This window comes from Petromyzon marinus, chromosome 26 (genome assembly GCF_048934315.1).
Source record: "Petromyzon marinus isolate PM22_M1 ecotype Great Lakes invasive population chromosome 26, UKy_Petmar_22M1.pri1.0, whole genome shotgun sequence".
Taxonomy (NCBI): Eukaryota; Metazoa; Chordata; class Hyperoartia; order Petromyzontiformes; family Petromyzontidae; genus Petromyzon; species Petromyzon marinus.
In genome coordinates this window covers 349,219-371,371 of record NC_133692.1, presented here as the reverse complement: position 1 = coordinate 371,371, position 22,153 = coordinate 349,219, and the positions used below count along the sequence as shown (strand labels likewise).

Genomic DNA, 22,153 nt, shown 5'->3' with positions numbered 1-22,153 from the left:
AATATTGCAAAAAGTGCCAATGCTGTTTAATAAATTATACATTATTTACGGCATGTTTTAATCACCCCACACGGTAGAATGCAACTCAGTCTTGACATCAAACAGCAATAGTAAATCAAATGCAATGGAAATCCAATGTTGATCAATCTGGCACTTCAAACAAGTGACGTGTTTTCCATCTACACAGCTCACTCTTCCATTTTTATGTAAAATAATAAAGACTACAATACGCTGCACATGATCATTTGTTTTCGGAATTCACTTATTTTACTGAATTCACAAGTAACTTTGATTTTTTTTATGTGCCCATAACGAATGTGAACTGACAGTCCAACGCTGCACAATGCATTTTCAAAGAATTGCGTGTTGGACAAAGAAGGCTGTAGTGTGACGGGAGTGATGAGTATGGAAACTAGGGATATGTGAAGCATTTACCCAATGTGCACAAAAACAAACATCCATAAATGTATCAAAGCTGCAGAAATCAACTCTTCACAATTTTATGGCACATTCCGAACATGAATGCACCAGCGTGTGCAGACCGGGCTCCTGCGGTCACCGAGCACGGAGGGTAGTTACCTAGTCCGATACACCGAGCACGGAGGGTAGTTACCTAGTCCGATACACCGAGCACGGAGGGTAGTTACCTAGTCCGATACACCGAGCACGGAGGGTAGTTACCTAGTCCGATACACCGAGCACGGAGGGTAGTTACCTAGTCCGATACACGGCACACCGAGCACGGAGGGTAGTTACCTAGTCCGATACACCGAGCACGGAGGGTAGTTACCTAGTCCGATACACCGAGCATGGAGGGTAGTTACCTGGTCCGATACACCGAGCACGGAGGGTAGTTACCTGGTCCGATACACGGCACACCGAGCACGGAGGGCAGTTACCTGGTCCGATACACGGCACACCGAGCATGGAGGGTAGTTACCTAGTCTGATACACGGCACACCGAGCACGGAGGGTAGTTACCTAGTCCGATACACCGAGCACGGAGGGTAGTTACCTGGTCCGATACACCGAGCACGGAGGGTAGTTACCTAGTCCGATACACCGAGCATGGAGGGTAGTTACCTGGTCCGATACACGGCACACCGAGCACGGAGGGTAGTTACCTAGTCTGATACATGGCACACCGAGTCAATACTGTTCCTGCAAAGCTCGCGAGAGCAGGGTTCCCATTTGAGGTAACTGAATGCAATGCAAGTCACTTTGCAGCACCACAACTGCGTTGTCAGTCCGCAACATTGCCTATATACTGTATATTTTTTGAAAGATTACCAATCATAAGACGCCAAAGATTCTCTTCAGAGATTCAACGTACGCTTGTCCTTCAAATACCACTCATTCAGGGGCGTGGTGCCTGTTATATCAGTTGTCTGAACTAAACCTCGTTATTTCCAATTACGCTTTTAACGTAATTTATAATTTGCACAGCGTGGAAACCCAGCTAACAATATGCCATCATTGCTTTGCAGTTTACATTTAATATTTCGGGAGTTCAGTTTTCAATTTGTTTAAATTTGTTCCAATTTTGAGGGCACAGTACATATACCCACTCACCTGATGTTGAGAACACAATATACCCGTGTACCCTTTCCCAATAGTGGACCTCTGCACTTCTAGGCATTAGAACACCCAGTTCAGCCATACTTCTTGGACCATCTGAAAACGATAACTTCCACCTGCCGATGTTGTTTTTGGTTCGTCACCAATCCACAGTTGATCTGATTTTCTCGAGCATGTTGTTAGCCTTTGGTGGACACTCTTCCATTTGCCATTATTATACTTTAAATGTTCCAGACAAGCAAATCCAAGTGCATTATAAGCAAAATAAATACATTTCTTTTGCACATAGGCCCCAAAATAAATATACGCAGCGCAAGCACAAAAATGTAAAAGAATAAACTGCAAACGAAGGCTTGACTACAGGACTGCAGCGCAATTTTCCATTTGATCGTCACCAAAATCCCTAGGCAAGTTATAGAATGCATGCTCGATTTCCTCGTGTTAGGAAAACCGATGCCCTCTTCGTTAGTAAGATGACAGTAGTGTCATTGTTATCTAGCAGCATTGTGACATGCCACTCAATTACCACTGACGAAATTACTTATTCCATAAAAAATAACATGACAGAATCACCACCCTATATTTTTTCAAATCTCGTACACGTGCGCACGCAATAATCATGCGGCCTATGAAATGTCCACGAGTTACCAAAATTATAAAACTTGGAACATTTTGATGAAGTCCAAGAAAAACATGTTTTTTTTAAAAGCAGTGTTTGAAGGCCAAAGCGCAAGCGTTGACTGTAATGCCGATGAAGATAAGTTTGAGATCCAGTAGAGCCATCCCTCGATTTACAAACGGTATGTTTACGAAATTTCGTGTGAACGTAATTGCCAAATTATTTAATGCAATTTCACTACGGCACTCGCCGTGAGATAATCAAATGATAAGCGACGCGAGAGGCTGCGTCGTCATCCACCCGCGACAGAGTCCCTGCGGTATGGCAGCAGTAGCAGCAACGCCTCCACAGTGCGCCGCCGCTCATCTTTTGGCGAGTTCCCTGAAGAGGTAAAATTTTTTTTATTCAAGACTATTATTCAATCGTTTGAATATTTGTCCTTTATTATTTTTGCATTGTGAAAAGTGATATAGGTCGTGTATATTTTTAGGCTAAGAGTAGGGCTGGAATGTCTGTCCAAAACACATGCCTAATCTTGAGTAGGAAAAGCCGTTCCAATTTACGAAATTTAGTTTTAACGTGTTTTTTTTAAGAACGCACTGCTTTCGTAAATCAAGGGATCCCTGTATTCTCACGCGAGTAAAAAAAAATCATATAAATATACATATGCACAGAGTATTTGTAACAAGCTGTTCAGAATCTCACGGTTGACATGTACACAATGACACATTCACGGGCGTTACGCGATGTGCTCAGCCCACGGTCAACTGAGTTTTTTGGGATACCGATGACAGCCCAATAAACCTGCGTACTCGACCCAGAGCCCTCCGATCCACATTCACATTTCTTGTTCAATCAATAACTTACGACCAGCCAAACAGGTGCGATTATGGTCGTGAATCAACCCGCTCACTGACACAGCATGCATTATGGGTGTTATTTGAGGGAGAAATTACGAGCAATGTTGGCCAAAACAAGAAATAACTACCGCCTAATAAAAGCCACACTGCCCGAGGCTAATGGTTACAAATGCAAAAGCTTGTTCTGTCTAAACCCCTTAGGCAATGTTTGTCTTTGGGTTCTAAATTACTGTTGTTTCAATGTCCTTGCTTCCATCAGCCGTTAGGCATGGTTACCATTCACAGAGGGATAATTTAATTCTTTGCTTGAATCAAAAGTAAAACTCACCGTGAATTCAGCCACACGCATCCCCTCTGAGTGGCGTTCTACACGAGTCTCAGTCATTTGCGCAAATTTTTCGAAATTTGTCACCCAAAGCGAGGTGCTATCTCTCCTCATTTTGCATTCGCAAACAATTGTCATGAGCGGCAAAAGCACTTCGAAGGAAAGCGGTGCACGCCGCAGGTGTTGGGTGCGATTAAGAATACTGCTGCCGCGACACGGTGCAGCCGCGACATGGTGCATCCGCACCCTTCTGGTATCCACCGCAGCTCCATTACTTTATCTTCCCTTGCGAACACACTGCAGGGAAATATACGCACAGCATGACAATTCTCCACGGGTCTGCTCTTAATTTCCATCAGAGCCACCTTCTAGGGGTTTGTTAGCGATGCCATAAGGCCGTGTCTCCAAAATAAGTTCTTGCATTATTAAACAGCCAATTGCCGATTAGGAGATTGGACACAACTGGCATGCGGGGTGGTAGGGGGTGGTTATAAGACCTGCAATAAATGAAACCCGCTTGCTACACGTGCACGCCGGCCCCTGGGGTTACAGGGAGCCTGCTTCAACTAAAAATGACACGGCTCTCCTGTTACACTCTCCCTGCAGCAACATGTCATGCGACAAGCACGTCCACCAGTCCACTCTGTAACCACCAGCTCGCGAAGGGTGCCCGATGGGGTAGGGCATGCGCCCAGCCAAGCCACGGCAAGGTGAATGCGGACAGCTGCGGCGCGTGGGTTATGAGTGGACGTATCACATGAGGTTGTCGCGCGACAGAGAAGATGCCACAACCGAGGACCACTGTAAACAATTCCACGAGGAGCCAGTTACCCTCAATGGTCAAATCCAGCACGGTTTGGGGATGACACACTCAACAATTCTGAAATGGTTGGGTACAAAACGTACGCTTCCATTCCTTTGTGGGCCCCAAAGGTCTCACTCTTGCTTAAGAAGACCCCGACAGCCCAAAACTCCACCATGAGGGGCTTGGTAGCGTTGCAGATAAAAGCCAGCACCAGAGGATTGGGGCGCATCGCATTCAGCCTGAGCATTTAGTATTCAAAACAATCTCGTGCAGCCTGACAAAACTCATTTAAATAAGAATCCAAGATTTAACAAACGTTAAAGGCCTTTTATATTATTGCCCACTTCTCATCAGAGAACACACGCCAACGCACGCATGTAGCACAGCACCAAAGGCCAGTCTCCATGCAGCACGTCGCCATGACATTGAGGGAAGCCTCTCCCAGAGAATCGGGTTCAAAGGCTTCAATTTAGCCTCTCTCTTCAGCACCACTCGGAGCCACTCCGCTGCTCCCTCATCAGAGTCGTTCATTCGACAGGAGTCTCAACAGAGGGCGAGCACTTAATTCCTGGAAGCGAGCAAGGACGGGTGGTGGGCACGGTGTCACCCGTGCGCTCTCCGGGGGGGGGGGGGGGGGGGTGCCCTGCCCGACCCATTTGCCCGCTGGGCAGCGTGGCACGGCACGCGAGTACCCAAGAGGGTCAGCGGCGTTCTCCTCTGCTACCGGAACATGTAGATGGCGATGCTGCGCTCCGGCACGTGAGTCAGGTTCAGAGACTGGTACCTGCGGATGCACCACGCAACCGTTACTTGACACTCGCTCATACGTTGCGTACAGCCCCTTTTGGTGCCGGATATAACCACGTTTGCAAATGTGATGTCACTGATCCTTACTCCCCGTGTATTGATCGTTCAATTTTAATGTGTAATTTAATTGAGGGACTGTGAGTTGTCTTGGTGTGGTCTGGGAGTGCTGTTGTTTTGCTGCCTTGCCCAAACTTTCATTTAAGTGTTTAAAAATAAGGCAATAATTTACATACTTCTGTACTTATATACTTTATTCATTTTTCATGACTTGCTTATCTCTATATTTCACTACTATCGTTTTATTTTGGGGTTTGGTTGTTGTTGGAACTTGCTCACCTGCCCTTGTTGGATATCTGTTAAAAAGAGCTTCATAGCTCATCAAATTCCTCCTCCAGTCTGAAATAATGAGTTATTATTTAGTCAATATGCTCCCGGACGAGCGATTTCAACCTGGCTACAAATGATAGCTCAATGACGTGGCTTATCATGTGAAAATTAACAGCAGCCAAAGACTTGAAACGCATGTTTCAAAATGTGGGGGACCCGGGAGGAAAATCCATACGACCACGGTGAGAACATGCAAAATCCAAATATATAGGCGTCAGGGTCGGGATCGAACCCACGACCTCCCGCATACCAGGCGAGGGAGTTAACATCTCGCCACCACGTTGCCCTATACACTGCTCTCCAGCTTCCGGAGGCCTCACCACTCTGAACTCTTGTGGAAGTAGTATCCCTCGATGGAGGCGGTGGATTTCTGTAAACAGATGTAATAGAAGCCAGCAAACGATGCCCCGTTGATGTCCCGGATTGTGTGGTCCGGTACCAGGAAGTGTTCCTGTTTAAATGCGCACAGCGGGGCCCCAAAGTTATAATCAGCAAAGTCTTAAAAGTAGAGACAACCCAATCAAAATGACATCTCATCTCGTATCCACTAACGGAGGCTGTTTGTCTTGGACTGTCCAACACAAGATATCTGTGAAATACTGGACATCTGTGAAAAAGCTTCAAAGATCATTGCATTCCCCCTATCTAAATACAGATTCTGAAGTTGGAAGCTTCACTACTTTTTAACAGAAAGAAATTAAGAGCACCGTGTTGACACCCTTTAGTTTGGTTATAGTGTTCTTGCAGTAAACATCACAGGTCTCCTGAGCGTAACTATAAATCGGATGTTTCTCCTTCCGAAAGCTTCAAACTCATGTTGGACAGCCCAAGACATGCATCCGATGTCCGTATCATTATTTTTAAAGCAATTTTTAAACATCATAAAATCCAGAAATTGTTCTCCACTGTAAACTTTTTATAATATCCAGTTATTTTTATATGGGCTACTTGATGTATAAAAAATATTTTCTAAATTTATTTCTGTAATATATGTTGACCTTCACAGCCAAGGTAAAATTGCGACCTAATGAAGAGCACATTTATTCTGGAACAGCACCTAACACCACAGAGCCATGTCAACTTCCAATTCCTGGTCAAGGGAAAATTGTATGTATGTTGAACTTCTTTCGCACTGTACGTAGCCAATTGTAGGTATCCAGTAATGAGCCTATTGAAGAATGAGAACATTGAAAACATTTGGTACCCGCTTGCTTAGTGTTTAGAGTAATACTGTTGTAAAATTATCTTCTGTACCTTCCATCGCATGAAGACAAAGTCGCTGATCTGAAGCTCCTGGTAGTCGAAATCGTCCGAGTTGAACACTTTGGCAAACTGGTAGAAAGAAAGAAACTTTCCCTGGAGTACAACAGGGAAATTGGTAATTGTCAGACATCGCATACCACTGTTTTTTTGTCCAAAACAATTTAGTCAGCCATCAACAGAACTGATAATCATCACACGCCTTGTCATATCAGCGCCAGTGCTCCGTTCGGATTTAATCGCATTTTTCAAAATAATGCGTTGAGTAGGTCAACGCCTACAGCCCTGCATGACACAGAACTCTATCCCTCTGCACTCCCGCCGGGACCAGCCATGGCCAATACACGATGACAATAGAGTAAGTGGACACGTGATCATTTGACTCGGTTGACAGATTACACATTTACTGTACGCCAATGGGTTCACCCTTATCGCCAGTGGTCGCGAATGTTTTCATGGAGAAATTTGAGACAGATGCCATCCAGACATCCACCCTACATCCTTCCTTGTGGAAGCGATACATAAATGACACGTTTGTCATCTGGTCACATGGCCAGCCAGCACTAAACCAATTTTTCAACCACATCAATTCCATACACTTAGCCATCAAATTCACCATGGAAGTGGAAAAGGATGGCAAGTTACCTTTCCTGGATATTTTGATCAAGAAGGGACCTGATGGCTCCTTGGGACATTCTGTCTACAGGAAAGCCACCAACACGAATGCCTATCTAAAGCCTACCACCACCATCCAGTCCAAAATAATTCCCTCATCAAAACATGACACCATTGGGCCCATTGCATCTCCGACCAGCTCCACCTAGCCAGTGAGCTGGAGCATGTACACCAAGCCCTCAGGATAAATGGATATTCTGACCGTACAATAGGCAAAACTTTCTCGCCAGCTATGGGGAGACAACCATGTGAGTACCCAATCAAACCATCACCTTGCCATACATAGCAGGGGTTACCAAAAATATTTCCAAAATCTTCAACAAACACAAGATCCAGGTTCGTTTCAACACAGTACATAAGATCCGTGATTTGATCCCATCTGTAAAGGATGTGATTCCTGACATGCAATATCCTGGTGTCTACAAACTAAGTTGTGGCTGCGGCAGCAGTTACATTGGGGAAACAAAACGACATGTCTCGGACAGTGTTCGCCAACACAAGGCAAATCTTAGGCACGGTAGGACCAATACCTCTGCCGTTGCAGATCATTGTTTTACAGCTGTGGGCACACACGAAATTGATTTTTCTAAGACGAAGGTACTCTGCAAACCCACTATCATTAGAGATTTGTTCATGAAGCCATCCAGATATATAAACACAGACACAACTTCAACCGAGAAGATGGGTATAAATTGAGCAATCATTGGAAGGACGTGATTAACCAGGTAAAGTCTTAACCTGCTGTGATGTTTCCATCCTTCCTGCGATTTTAGCTGACACTCTCTGAGTTGCAATATTAAGTTGGATGTCTTTGTATTGACAGGCTGGATGTCCTTCTCGCTCAGTCACCGATGATGCGACATACTAGGCAAGTCACCGATGCTGCGGCATAATAAGCTAGTGCATTGACATGCTAATCTCTCACAATACAATAGCCACTTCCACAGCTTCAGGCAGACCATCTCTAGCCCCGCCCTCTTACCCTGAGGCTGCACTCATCTCATACCTACATAAGACCATGTTTCAGTAGCTTTCTCTCTCTCATCTGAAGACGGTCGCTCGTGTTGCGATCGAAACGTCGTGATCTATTAATTTTCTATGTGACTTTACAGAAAGAACCAAAGAGTATAGATATCTGCAGTCACGGAAGCTTCAAATCAAGATTTACTTTACTGTTCATGTAAAAAATCACTCAATAAGATGACAAAAAAATAGGCGTCACCCTTTCTGGCAATAATACAGGAGGTATATTCTTAGTTTTTTCGGTAAAGTCACGTTGAAGAGAAACAACAAAATAACAAAATATATATATAAAAAATAAAAAAATTCTCACGACGTTTCGACCATAACTCAAACGGTCATCATCAAACCGACACACCTGATGATGACCATTTGAGTTATGGTCGAAACGTCGTGAGAATTTTTTTATTTTTTATATATTTTGTTATTTTGTTGTTTCTCTTCAACGTGACTTTACCGAAAAAACTAAGAATATGAATTACTGCAGTCACGAAAGCTTTAAATCAAAATACAGGAGGTGTTAATATTTTCAAACACCGAATAGACACCTATTGCAATGCATCAAGTCTGCATTAACCACACATCATACTTGTGGTGAAACATACATAAAAACAAACATGCTTTGATAATGTATGCATTGTCTTTTGATATTTGCATTGCCTTGGTGCTGTTCGCCTTTTTGGCATTATCTGGTCTAACACTGGTGAGACAAGGTCATAAAGGAGGTGTAGGCCAATCAGTTTCCAACACAATGCATACATTATAAAAGCACTTTTGTTTGCATGTTTTATCACAAACATGATGTGTGGTTTGTGCCGGACCGTAGGGACGGCTCTAAGTAGCCGCATCGTATAAATGCAGTGGAGCGAGAGATATTCGCTTTATTGCAGTGACAAGTGGCCTCCCACGAGCTGCCCATGGCCGTGCAGTCCCCTGTCTTTTGCTGCCCCCTGTGGTCAGGATTCTGCTGCCGTACCCAGTGCTTGCGATCCACGTCCTCATCGGCATCCCACTTCCTTGTGAGGAACGGGCGCTTTGGGCTGATTATTTCACCGTCAAAAAACGTCGTCAGCTCCGGGTACTCCTTCACACACACACACAGACAGACGGATGACACGCACATCGTGTAGCATTGTAATGTCTGAGACATAGGTGGTCGTGAGACTTACATGTTTATTATTATTATTTTGTGAGGTTGTGACTGTCTTGGGGGAATTTTGTTGAGGCCATAAACATTTAATATCCCGTTATAACAAATCACAATCGGCAATGTTGTACATGCAGTACTTCGTTTAATTTGGCCAAGGCGTGGCAGCAGAGCTGCAAAGTTTAATCTCAAAAGTGCCGAGTCGGAAATTTGAAATGCATGAAATCAAATAATAAATATTGCAGCAAGGTTACAACAGCAGCAGTAATCAATCAGTACACTACGAAGGTAAGTTCAATAAGTAAACGTGTAACAATTCGTAAAACTACATACACCCAACGAGTCAAGGTTTTAAGTAATAATGTGCCGCGCATAGACACAATTATGCTGCACGCATTGTAAATTGACAAACTGCACGAAGGGTCTGCCAGACCAAGGCAGCCTCACCTCCGTCAACCCTTTGATCTTGAGGTAGCCGCACAGGAAGGCGCTCTCCATGTCCACGTGCTGCAAGGGATTGTCGACACACGACGCACACAGCGAACGCATCAGCAGCAGCAGCACCGTGAGCCGTTGGTGTTTCGATTGGCCCAATTGGCACATGCCACCGAAAATAACTAACTGCCCTTAATTTATAAAGCACATCATTATAGTGCCTTAACATTGTAAATCTTACTTTTAAAATATATTGTAGCTGAAGATTAGTGCTGAATACAACCAAATTTGCCAATGTGATTTGAAACTTTGATCCTCATCCGTGTATCGACAATTCAACTTTAATGTGTAATTTTATTTAGGGATTGAGGTAATTTTATTGAGTGTTGTGTCTTGGTGTGGTCTAGGAATGCAGTGGTTGTTTTGCTGGCTTGCCCAAGCTTGAATTTGGTATTGAAACATTGGAAGGGATTTATATACTTGTACAATTTGTACAAATGCATTTTTTTTATTTAGAGTGACTTGCTTACATTTTCTCTATATTGCACTCCTATCGTTTGTTTGTGCATTGTTTGTTATTGTAACTCGCTGACCACCCGCCCCGACTGGAGATCTGTGAAAAGAGATACTGTATAGCTCATCAGATTCCTCCTGTAGTCTAAATACTGATTATGAAATTAATATTCATCTCAGATGGCACGCACCTGGCCCACACCCTGTTCCCATGGGTTAGCATTCCACTCGGCATTCCACAAAACTGTGCAACATCTTTGTGCAGTAGAAATGTTACTAAACTTCATTATGCCGAGTGCAGTATTAACTTTAAAGCAATTTAACTTACACTTTAAATTTACTTCCGTCTACTCAAAATAAGCAACGCCGACTGCTCCCATTGCACTCGTCAATCCACTACTGGATTAATATCTTCCCCAAGCTGCTGCACTATCCTGCAATGTAAGAATCCACATAGCACCTGCTACTGCACCCCTGCCGATAACATTGCTCCGTCTCCACGGTGCAGGAACTCTCTCGGGAGGGTGAGGCTCAGCTCGCTGGGCCGCGTCCAAAACAAACCCAGAGCGTGCTCCACGAACCAACTCGCACACAGCTTTACTCAGCCTGGGACCCCCCCCCCCACAGCCCAAGCCGGGACACGCTTCTCAGTCAGCCGTCGGTGTTACCAAACCCGTGCAGTATCCTGCAACACAGTTTAACACAATGTCCGGTACAAATCAATTCCTGCCACCCCAACACAGATTCCGATTCCCGGACTGGCTGGGTCAACCCCTCACGGGTGGCAGCAGCTCTCGTACCTCGGCTACCCCCGGCCGCCCTCCCCTCCCGACTTAAATCGCGGCCGTCGACCGAGGGAGACTGTTCCCCACTTGAGCTGCCGTGAACAGCCCGGCCTTTCCCACGCGTCACGCGAGGTGCAGGAGGGGTGCCTTTCCCGCCTCCTCCTCCTCCCCCTCCTCCCAGGTGGGGGTTATGAGAGCACACTGACCTGCAGCACAACCTCCACGTCGTACGACTTGCCCTTGCTCTTCTGCTGCCCGCGGAAGCGCGAGCCGCTGTACAGGAGACCCGTCACGGCGCCGGGCTGCGCGGCCCACAGGGGCGGAGGAGGCGGCGCCTCGCCCATCGCCGGCGCCCCCCTCCTAACGCGACCGCGCCAGCCACTGCCACCGCCGCGCTCGCATCTCGCTGCGGCTTTTCGTTGTGTGTGTTGTTGCCTTGTTGTTGTTGTCTTCTTGCTGTTGCTGGAGCGCCCCGCGCGTTCCTCGCCTCCCGCCCAACGTCGCCGCTCTCCGCCTCCTTCCTCCTTGCAAAACAACGGGGCTGGCTATTGGCCGACGTGCACACCACGTGGTGCGCGTCGGGATACGCCTGGCGTCATGTAAACGCGATCAAGTTAAATTCGCCGCCATATTGGCCGGGGGAAAAAAATATTGCGAACGTCGAGCAAGGAGTCGCACTTTGATGATGATGGTCACCGCCCCCGGGTGCGCGTCGCCACAAGCATCCCTTACAAATATGGCCGCCCAGACTACCCAGGGCACTCTCCGCCGCGACACCTCTCGACCCTTCGACTGCAGCGGGCGGCCGGCACGTGGAGCGTGCGGTGCTCTATCCACTGATTGCGCCTCCTCGTCAGCAGCGTCGGCCTGGTCGGTCATTCCACTGCTGGGCGAAAACCGCCGCCACCTGCTCACGATTGTCCGATGTAGCAACCCCGCCTGGTACCTGCAACCTGAGCTCATTCCATCGCTGCGTCTTCCCGCAGCCGCCCCGGTAGGTGGACGCGTGCCGTTCCCCCTCGCCAGCGTTCGTAGATTCGCCGGAGCTGCCGTCACCCCCAGAGTGGCACGACGATGCTCAAGGGCGCGTTGCGGGCTTTCAGCGCCGCGTCCCGCAGCGGTGGCTGCAACAGCAGCAGCGGCAGCCTCCTCTTGGGGACGATTGCACCGCGGCAGGAGTCGCGCCGCTTATTCAGAGGTGAGATGAGGGAGGTTCAGAGATCGATGCGCCCGTAATTTGCCCGTGGTGCAGTGGCGCAGCGTGGTTGGTGTGGGCCATCGCGTCAGTATTCACACAGGGTCATCCACTTGGCAATTTCCTCCCCCTCGTTATAATTCGGGCGCCCGAGTGCCGGGTGCGGTTGCACCGCTTGCGCGCTCAATGACCACGACACTAAATTTTGATTTAAAGCTTTCGTGACTGCAGTAATTCATATTCTTAGCTCTTTCGGTAAAGTCACGTTGAAGGGAAACGATAACATAATATATATAAAACAATAAAAATTCTCACGACGTTTCGACCATAACACAAACAGTCGTCATCAGGTGTGTCGGTTTGCATTATTGTTTTATATATTTTATTGTTTCCCTGCAACGTGACTTTACCGAAAGAGCTAAGAATATGGACCACGACACTGTTTGTCGAGGCTGCTCCCCAAGTACCAGCCCAGGCTCCTGGTACTTACAGACTCGAGAGCGACGATAATCAGCGTCGATCTCCTCATCGCCGCTCGCCCATCAACTACTTTGTTAAACCACTGCTGCGGGATAACGTTGGCCGAGAAAGCTCACGGGCGAATGAACTTCAATCTATTAAAGTGCTTTATGTCCCTCAGTTGAGCAGATGTGTAACATTTAGTATTAATGCAGTCTACTTGTGCTGTTGTGTCTCTTGCAGAAAAGAAACGCTTTTACAACGATGTGTCGATAACACACGGGGAAGGTACCGACTGTCAACTACAGTGTCACCAGTGCCATGCATCATTAACTACAGTGTCACCAGTGCCATGCATCATTTTATTATTATGATTGTGTATACATTTTATAATGCGTAAGCAGACACAACCAAGGGCTTCAGAGCGCCGAACAAGGGCAAAACAAATAATCTCTAGGTTATCTCACTTATCCGAGGAAATAAGTCGGCTTTTAGTTTCTAAATGGGAGAACTTCAGCGACCAGGCGCAGTTGTTCAGGCAGAGCGTTCCAAATCCGAGGGCCAAAGACCGAAAAAGGCCGTGATCCGAAACTTTTTTTGCCGAAAGCGAGGCTCGGGAGGAGCGCGGTCACGGCGCGTGAGGCCCTCCAACTCTTAGAACAAGAATTGTAAAGCTGCAGTTTAAAGGTCAAATGTCGAGGCAATTGCTGAAAGCGTGCTTTGTGAATTAAGCAACATGAATTTGGGCTGTGCACGGAGCTCAATTGGAAGCCAGTGTAGGTCCAGTAGAATGTGGGAGATTACCACGAATGGCAATGTCTGGGTCCCTTCCATTGTAGAGTGAATCCATGAGGTCAGCATTAACAACGGACTTGACACTCAGCACATTGGTCCCACATCTTTGACGAGTTACCCTTTAACTTCATTTACAAACTTTTTTTTACTTGGAACTGATTTACATTAAATCTCGAGACAACGTCGGACGCAATGCCATTTCTCGATATTCAAAGAACTCAAAGGAAAAACAAATTAAGAGTGTGGGAAATGTATAAACGCTGTGTGGGGGGGGGGCACAATTTATCCTTAAATAAATAGACCAAGAATAATGATCCCTTAGTCAGCCAGCCAAGGAAAACCTCATCATTACAAAATTTACTTCCAGAGGGGTACAAGCATCGGAAAAAAACAAATCTCCAAACACAACCTTGATATGAGAATAGGTTTTCCCCTTTTTTCTGGCAACAAAACAGGTGTTGAGATATACTCTTTGACTTTTTTTAAAGATGTCATCAACCAAGTCAAACTTTAGCTGGCTTATAATTGTACAGCCATTTCCATTTCTTCCAGTTGGTTTCTCTCATTTTCGACAACCGCTCGTCATCGCCTCTCCGTCCCCCTAACCCTCTGCAGCATAACAAAAGGTGGCTTAACTTAGCCCCCCCCCACGGCCCTTCCTGGCTCCCCCCCCCTTAACCTGTATATAATCTCGGGTCTCTTAGAGTTCTCTTCACTTGATACAGCAATTTTGCTGTGACGGTTTCCACCTGAAGACGGAAGCTTGTGTTAGCTCCGAAGCCTCGTGATTTAATTTAGTTTTATTTTATTTTACCTACGTGACTTTACCGAAAAAAACAAAGAGTATGAATCCTTGCAGTCACGAAAGCTTAAAATCTAGAAGGTGTTGAGATGTTAAAACACCAAACTTAAACCTTTTACAAGGAATCATGTCTGCATTAACCAGAATACTTGTGGTCAGAATGCAAACAAAAACATACTCTGATAATATATGCCTTGTCTTTGAAATTGATTGGTCCTAGCCTTGATATGCATAGTAAGCAGTAGGGCTTTCATTTCAGCATGGGCTGGGTCGGCGATTAGGAAAATATTTCTGTACCCAGCACACCACATCCAGGATACCTCTTTTGATGGCTGTGGCTATTAGTCATGTGTATACTCCAGTCTGCTAACGACTGGGAAAACATCAAGCGAGACATTCCAGCCTGATAATAAGATTCGGACTTAGACAGTACAGTAAGTCCTCGTTTCAGTTTCGTGTATTAGGTATAGCCCTGTGAGCCATGCGGCTCTTGACTCGGGTGCAACCGCAACAAACAAAAACATGAACAAAGAACATCTTAAAGTGACTATTCGCAACAGAAAAATCCAGGAAAAAATAGCAAAATCTCCTAGAAAAAAACACCGTATATTAACGCTGTGTGCAAAAATCCCAGTGGGATGCAAGCAGGGGCGGAGCCAGGATTTTGACTTTGGGGGGGCTGACTTCAATATTCTGAGATATCCAGTTTATGTTTTCCAATGGGCACCACAAATGTATATTTTTTATTGGATTTGAACGCGGAGTTTATTAATAGGTCGGAGCTGCTGATGTGGCTAATAAGTTCGATAAGTTCGAAAGGCTGCCGCTCAAGCAGCCTGCAGGGCAGCACAAAGTGGAAGTCAGCATTTTGCAGCAGCCGAATATCCGGTTATCCCGATTACCGACTTTCTCAAAATTTCAGGGGGGGCTTAGCCCCCCCCCCCAGCCCCCCCTGTGGCTCCGTCCCTGGATGCAAGTCAAACAATGCCAACCATAAGACAATTTAGATTAAAGTTATCAGGCTAACTCTGTACTTCAACAAACAAACATAGCTAAACCAAAACGTTTTCGAAATCACCAAAGTAAAGCTATAAAAACAATGTAACAGTGATCATAAGAACTGATTCAAATTTAACAATAAACGATATACAAACATGTACGACCAAACTTTGCAGCCATAGCTGGCAGCATGAGTCACTCCATAACAGCAGAAGTATCAGCAGGAGTATCAACATTTTTCAATGCACCATTAAAGATCAGCACACTATAATCAAAACTCAAGATCATACTTTGCAGCGGTCATCTGGAGCGATGCATTTGATTTCAGGCCACTCTGCATAGCAGTGGCAGCTAGGGGTGTCCAGCTCCTCAGGAGCAGTTTTGAGGGAAGATCTCACAGGTAGTGATCCAAGTTGCAGTTTATTGGCGATAGCTTTCCATTGAGGGAAGATCTCACAGGTAGTGATCCAAGTTGCAGTTTATTGGCGATAGCTTTCCAGACCCTGGGGGCATCAACAGCAAGATGCATCAACAGCGGTAGATGCGTTCCTGAAAAGTGCCGCTTTCAGCGAAAAAAGTGTTAAGCGAAAACAATAATCATAAATAATGTAACAATAAACTTTAGCGAGATAACTGAGGGTACGCCGCGAAAAAAGTGTTAAGCGAAAACAATAATCATAAATAATGTAACAATAAACTTTAGCGAGATAACTGAGGGTACGCCGCCGCGTTACTATATGATTCCGTGTACTGTATCACTGTACCACTCGTCAGCCGTGCAGCTCAAGAAAGTAGTTCGTTGTCAACCGCTTGGAAACAAAGTTATAACGGTCCGCGTTCCGCATTATAACGATGCGCAAAAAGGGTTCCTAATGGAAGGACCGCATTATTATAGCGAAACCACGTTGTAGTGTGAACACCGCGCGCTGAGCGAGGATTCGCCGTGCCTCTGATGGTACAACGCTGGCACCCACCCACCGACGAAGAGGTGCGTCCGTCCCAACAGGCGGCATGTTTGAGGTGAACCTGGACCGCCGCAAGCTGCGCACACCGCAGGGGAAGCTGTTTGCCGTGCCCAGCGAGAGTTTGGCTGTCGCTGTGGCAACCGAGTGGGACATGCAGAAGAACGTCATCCAGATGCACAGCATGCACCTGGTGAGTGGTGCCTCAGCGCTCAACGCTGCTGCTGCTGCTGCTCCTCCTAAAATCAGCCGGGGATGTCGATATCGCTGTTCAACTCAAGGTTGACAGCGTGAATACATTAGCTGTACCATCTTTTTGTCTGCAACGTGCAATCATTACTCTCATAAAGAAGATCTAACGTGAATAAAACGCTTGCATAAAGTTGTATAGCTAATAGAGACTTACCGCGGAGAACACCAGCCACATTGATGAAATGGTTGCCCAAGACTTGGGGATAAATGGATAAGCCTTTCCGGCCAATGTGATGACGTCGCACGTCATGTGTGCGCCGCTCCTTCCGTTGATGCCATTCCGTATCGTTAAGTCGTGGTCAAATCACCCTCACGACTCATACGGCGTGGACAGGTCTTCATCTAACACGTGGATTAACAAAGGCCTGTAAGAAAAATACCGTGATGTATTGATAGGAAACGTTTTATAATGAAAGGCAATGTGATATGCCTTTGACTAAATCACCCGGGGAGCGCCTGATCCGATCCGATCTCGGGAGCTAAGCTGACTTGCAACTGACCAGCATTTTGGAGCGTTGTTAAATATCCCTCGCTGCCGACACGGCGTGAGCAAGCCCTAATCCGGCTGTGGATTGAAATCCGGCAGTGGATTGACAAATGGGCTGCACGTGTACACACAGAAAAGTGACGTAACGATTGCGACGGAATGACGCGCCATCTCTCGCCGGCGTGTGCAGACGACGCTGTGCAACACGGCCCTAGATAACCCGACCCACCGAGGGCCGGAGCAGTTGGCCTCCGCCGCACTCAAATACCTCGACACCGACACCATCTGGTGAGACGCCCCCCCCCTTTCCCCCCCTCCCACTCCCGCACAGGTTGGCAACTTAGAAATGTTTTCCACACGCAGCACACTGCACCGAGATGGTAACTACCTCGCCAGGTATACATGAGGTTGTGGGTTCGATCCCGACCCGTACGCCTGTATATTTGGATTGTCTATGTTCTCCCCATGGTCATGTGGATTTTTTTCCGAGTCAGGTTTTTTCCTCCACATTTAGAAAAGTGCGTTTATAGAATTTGGCTGCAATAAATTTCCACATAAGCCACTTCGTTGAGCTATCATTTGTGGCCAGGTCAATTCTTAAAAAGAGCTACATAGCTCAGTGGGGCTTACTTAGAAGCTTGTGTGCTACTTTCTCGCTGTACAACTGTAATTGTAATCGACTGCTCTTTTTTTGGTCGATTACTTGGGCCCCTTAAAAACTTACGACCATCTCTATCTACATTGTGCCTCTCGAAGGCAGGAAACCCCCTATTAGCACGGCTGATGATAATGATGTCACTAAGTCCTGCACATCACCACCTCCCGTCCAGCGCCATACATGGGAACCGAGGGAAGACATTCTCCAACTATTCTCGTGTTCGTCGAGTCATGGAGCCAATGTTCAGTAATCGATTGCTTGATAATCGGCGAGGCCAGCCCTAATGGGATGCGTGTGGTCGTCACAGCTACCGCATGGAGGAACCGCCCGCGTTGGTGAGCCTGCAGCAGGGAGAGTGGGACCCGGTGCTCTCGTGGGCCGAGGAGCGGTGAGTCACCTTCGGCCTTCTGATAAAAAAAAGATTCTGATCTAGGGTTCAGTGTTATTGCCAGAGGATCAGAGAGGCAGGCCAAAACACGCATAACGTTATCATGGTTCAACATTCATTCATGCGAAAAGCTGAAAAAAACATTGTTTTGCAGCTTGCTTATGTTCTAAGATTGTACCCAACTCCATATAACTTAAGTGCATACGTGAGTTGCGTCCTCCCCGTTCCCCATTTCCACGTGTTATATTTTTTCCGTGTTTTTAGACAACCAATTGAGGCAGAAGCCGAATTCTCCAGGATGATTTGGCTTCTCGCACTGAGATGAATTTTACATGTGAAATCAGGATCGGTAGAAATATAAATTTGGGGAAAGACCTGCCCAACTCGTGTGATACCTCGAGAAACTCGGAAATCGTGGAAACACTGTTTTTTTTTTTAAACAAACTCGAGTTATCCATATCACTTTAATTCTGGGAGAAATGAGGGCAGCTGCATTCGAGCTGACTAGTTTTCGTCCTCCATGAAAACCGAGGTCTAGATGTCCTTTGCAATCATTGCTTTGACAGGTACGGCGTCACCATTGGATCCTCCACCAGCATCATGGGGCCAGAAATCCCGCAGGAGACGCGCAACACGCTGAACCAGCACCTGCTGTCGTACAACGCCTGGGCCCTCATCGGTATTGGCACCCAAAGTGACCCAGACCACGAGGCAATTTGGCCCTCCTCTCATCGACCACAGCCGGGCGAGCTGGGTTGATGAGTGTTCGACACTCTATGTGATGCACGCAAAGCACAGAGTTGTGCTTCTGCTACTCGCTATATGGCCACAAACCTTTACACATTTGAGTTGGTGATCTAAAACAAGACTGTGCATTTCATTCATTCGGTATGTCGATGTCACAGGACATGCTAGGCATGATGGGAGAACCAATTCATTGATCACAATCACTAATTTTGGTATCTATAAATAGGCTTTAGTGTGTATCATTTGTTTGCAGCGTGCACGCACTTTTCTGTCTGTTTAGTTTCTCATCATTTGCAGAAGTGCTGTGTTCAAATCACAATAATGCGTAATTTTCACTCCATTGGCTCTGACCTGTGACCGCTGTCGTGCACGCGTGTGCAGGCCTGGAGTACGTAGTGATGCAGCTGAAGTCTTTGGTCCTGACCCTGGCGCTAGTTGATCGACACTTGAATGTGGAGGAAGCCGTGCTGCTCTCTCGCCTGGAGGAGGAGTTCCAGGTATTGTCCTCGTCTCTCGGCGTGCTTGCACCGTAGACATTCATGCTGAAAGCAGCTCCGGCCCTAATTAACACTTTCAAACTGAGGTTCAAATCGTTTATGCATTAGCTCTGCCCATCTGCAATGAGGGGGGGGGGGTGCATTTTAACGTCACTAAAAGATAGTCCAATTGTTAACAACTTGAGTATATGATTGTATTGCCATTAGGGATTTACTGTTTTGAAAACTGGGTAAATTGAATTTCGATTTAAAGCTTTCGTGACTGCAAGGATTCATCTTCTTTGGTTCTTTCGGTAAAGTCACGTAGAATGAGAATAAAATAATAAATTGATAAAATAAAATAACACAATAATATTCTCACGACGTTTCGGCCACAACACAAGCAGCCTTCATCAGGTGAAGGGGACGAGACTGTCTGGAGGACAGTCTCGTCTCTGATGAAGGCCGCTTGTGTTGTGGCCGAAACGTCGTGAGAATATTATTGTTATTTTATTTTATCAATTATTTTATTCTCATTCTACGTGACTTTACCGAAAGAACCAAAGAAGATGGGTAAATTGATCCAACGGTTGCTGCACTGCACCCTACTGGCCACATCGTAGCCTCGCGGCAGCACAATAACAACCTCTCTTTACGCATCGTGGTCGCCCATCCAAGCACTATCAATCCAGGCTCTCAAGCCTGCTTGCTTTTGACGATCTTCTGAAATCGGCACACGCCAGGTGGTTTGGTTGTAGGCTTTGAGTCGCGACCCCAGGCATGTTCACCGCGGGTGCCGTTGCACGGCGTGACGCTCTGCGTGGCGCGCAGATCGCGCGCTGGGGCAACGTCGAGTGGGCCCACGACTTGGACATCCTGCAAGTGCGGGCTCGCACGGCCGCCGGTGCCCTCTTCGTGTGCCTGAGCTGCGAGAATGCCGTCTTCAAGCACAAGCTGCTGGCCAACGAGTCGTGACTGGGGGGCCCAAAGAAGCTTCCCCCCGTGGTGTGCAAAGCATCGGTGTGTCGACCGTAGACTTGCAATGATGCATCGATTCACAGATTACAATCAGAGTCTTTACTATAACTATTTAAACTTTACCAGGTAAGGCCCACTGAGCTATTAGCTCTTTCAGAAGCGACCTGGCCATAAATGTTAGCTCAACGAAGTGGCTTATCGTGTGGAAATTTATAGCAGCCAGAGACATAAAACGCACGTTGATTCTAAATGTGGAGGGAAAAACCAGAGGACCTGGTTAAAAATCCACGTGACCACGGGGAAAATTTGCAAACTCCAATATACAGCAGGCGTCGGGGTCGAACCCAAGGCCTGTATTCCAGGCAAGGTCGTTAACATCTTGCCACTGCGAAGCCTTTTTGCTCCTGGTACACACACTGCGAAGTGTGAATTTAAAAATAGGTTTTTAATAATAAAAATAAACTCGGATTTCTGCAGCACAGGTCACAAAAGGCCTCAAAGTGCTTTACATAAAGCTTGAGGTATGGAGAAAGCCTGTTGTACAAACAAGTGAGTTTTGAGACGCAATTAAAAAAGTGTAACAGACTCAGATTCTCCCATGAACCGAGGAGGAAAGGAATTCCACAATCGCGGAGCCTGGTTGCAAAAATCTGCATCTCCCATAGAATAACAAAGTGTGGTATTTATGGAATCATAATGAGTAGGAGAGCAGAAACAGATCTAAGTTTTCGCAGTGAAACGTAAAACTTTATCAGATCAGTGGTGAGATATTTATAAGCAAACTCATTAAAGGCCTTTAAGATGCACACGTCGCATGTAATCGATTCGCGTGACGTCTGCAACCGCCAGTAGCGCCACATTCCCCGTATTGGTAAACAACGCAGATTCTTTAATCGAACCGTACCGCCTGTACTGACAGTCGAATAATGAGGGGGCAGAATCGTTGCAGGCCTATTAACACGCACCATGATATTCTTGGTTCTTTCGGTAAAGTCACTTTACCGAAAGAACCAAGAATATTAATCCCTGCAGTCACGAAAGTTTTAAATCAAAATACGCACCATGATGTTTACCTCTTCACGTAGAATACCTTGCTGATGTCATCAAGGAGCATAAAACATCACACAAACTCCGGTCATCCTTGCAGCAGTGGCTTTTGGCTCAGCCATCGGACAAAGACAGTCACCGCATTGCACGCTTTCAAACGCGCTTCTGCAGCCGTCTTGAACCCTCTTCCGATATTAGGAAGCCACTGGAGCTATGTACTTTGAAATCATCTACATTGAAAACTAATTTCTGTAGAACCGATTTTTTGTGTTTTGTTATCCTTCCCCTGCACCTCTGATTAGCACAGTTAGCGACATACGGTGCAAAAGAAGTTCACGCATACATACTGCACCTCCGGTGAGCACGGTTGGCTATGTACGGTCCAAAAGAAGTTCATATATACATGTAATAAGGTTTTGACCGAAAATAAATGAGAGGCTAAATTATTTTGTTGTCATGTTTTTTGTTTCGTTGCTTTTTTATAATAGAATTATAGTGAGATATCTGGGTCCAAATTTATCCAAGAAACAATTGCTCTGCAGTTCTCTATATATTAAGATGTTTTCAGCCAATCAGAATTTATTATACATGCGGGAGAAAACCCACGCATGCGAGGGGGAAACACTATCCCATACCGACTAAGAAAACATTACGGCATGAAAATGCTGTCTTAAGGTAAACTTTTTCAAGTT

The 22,153-nt window shown here is 46.2% G+C and overlaps 2 protein-coding genes across 2 annotated transcripts; one reads left to right on the top strand and one right to left on the bottom strand.

The window, feature by feature from the left end:
- GID4 (GID complex subunit 4 homolog) lies at positions 1–11,846 on the bottom strand. The gene is made up of 6 exons (XM_032960952.2): positions 11,423–11,846; positions 9,931–9,990; positions 9,313–9,420; positions 6,636–6,737; positions 5,702–5,832; positions 1–4,971 (listed from the first exon to the last, which is right to left on the bottom strand). Exons 1-6 carry the CDS (start codon positions 11,558–11,560, stop codon positions 4,908–4,910), a joined length of 603 nt encoding a protein of 200 aa, XP_032816843.1. The 5' UTR covers positions 11,561–11,846; the 3' UTR covers positions 1–4,907.
- A 144-nt stretch (positions 11,847–11,990) lies between these two features.
- Positions 11,991–21,907, top strand: ATPAF2 (ATP synthase mitochondrial F1 complex assembly factor 2). Its single transcript, XM_032960949.2, has 9 exons — positions 11,991–12,086; positions 12,203–12,414; positions 13,114–13,158; positions 16,473–16,621; positions 17,358–17,455; positions 18,133–18,213; positions 18,780–18,892; positions 19,342–19,457; positions 20,268–21,907. The coding sequence occupies exons 2-9, from the start codon at positions 12,291–12,293 to the stop codon at positions 20,409–20,411; spliced, it is 870 nt and encodes a 289-aa protein (XP_032816840.1). The 5' UTR covers positions 11,991–12,086; positions 12,203–12,290; the 3' UTR covers positions 20,412–21,907.
- Positions 21,908–22,153: the final 246 nt, after the last annotated feature.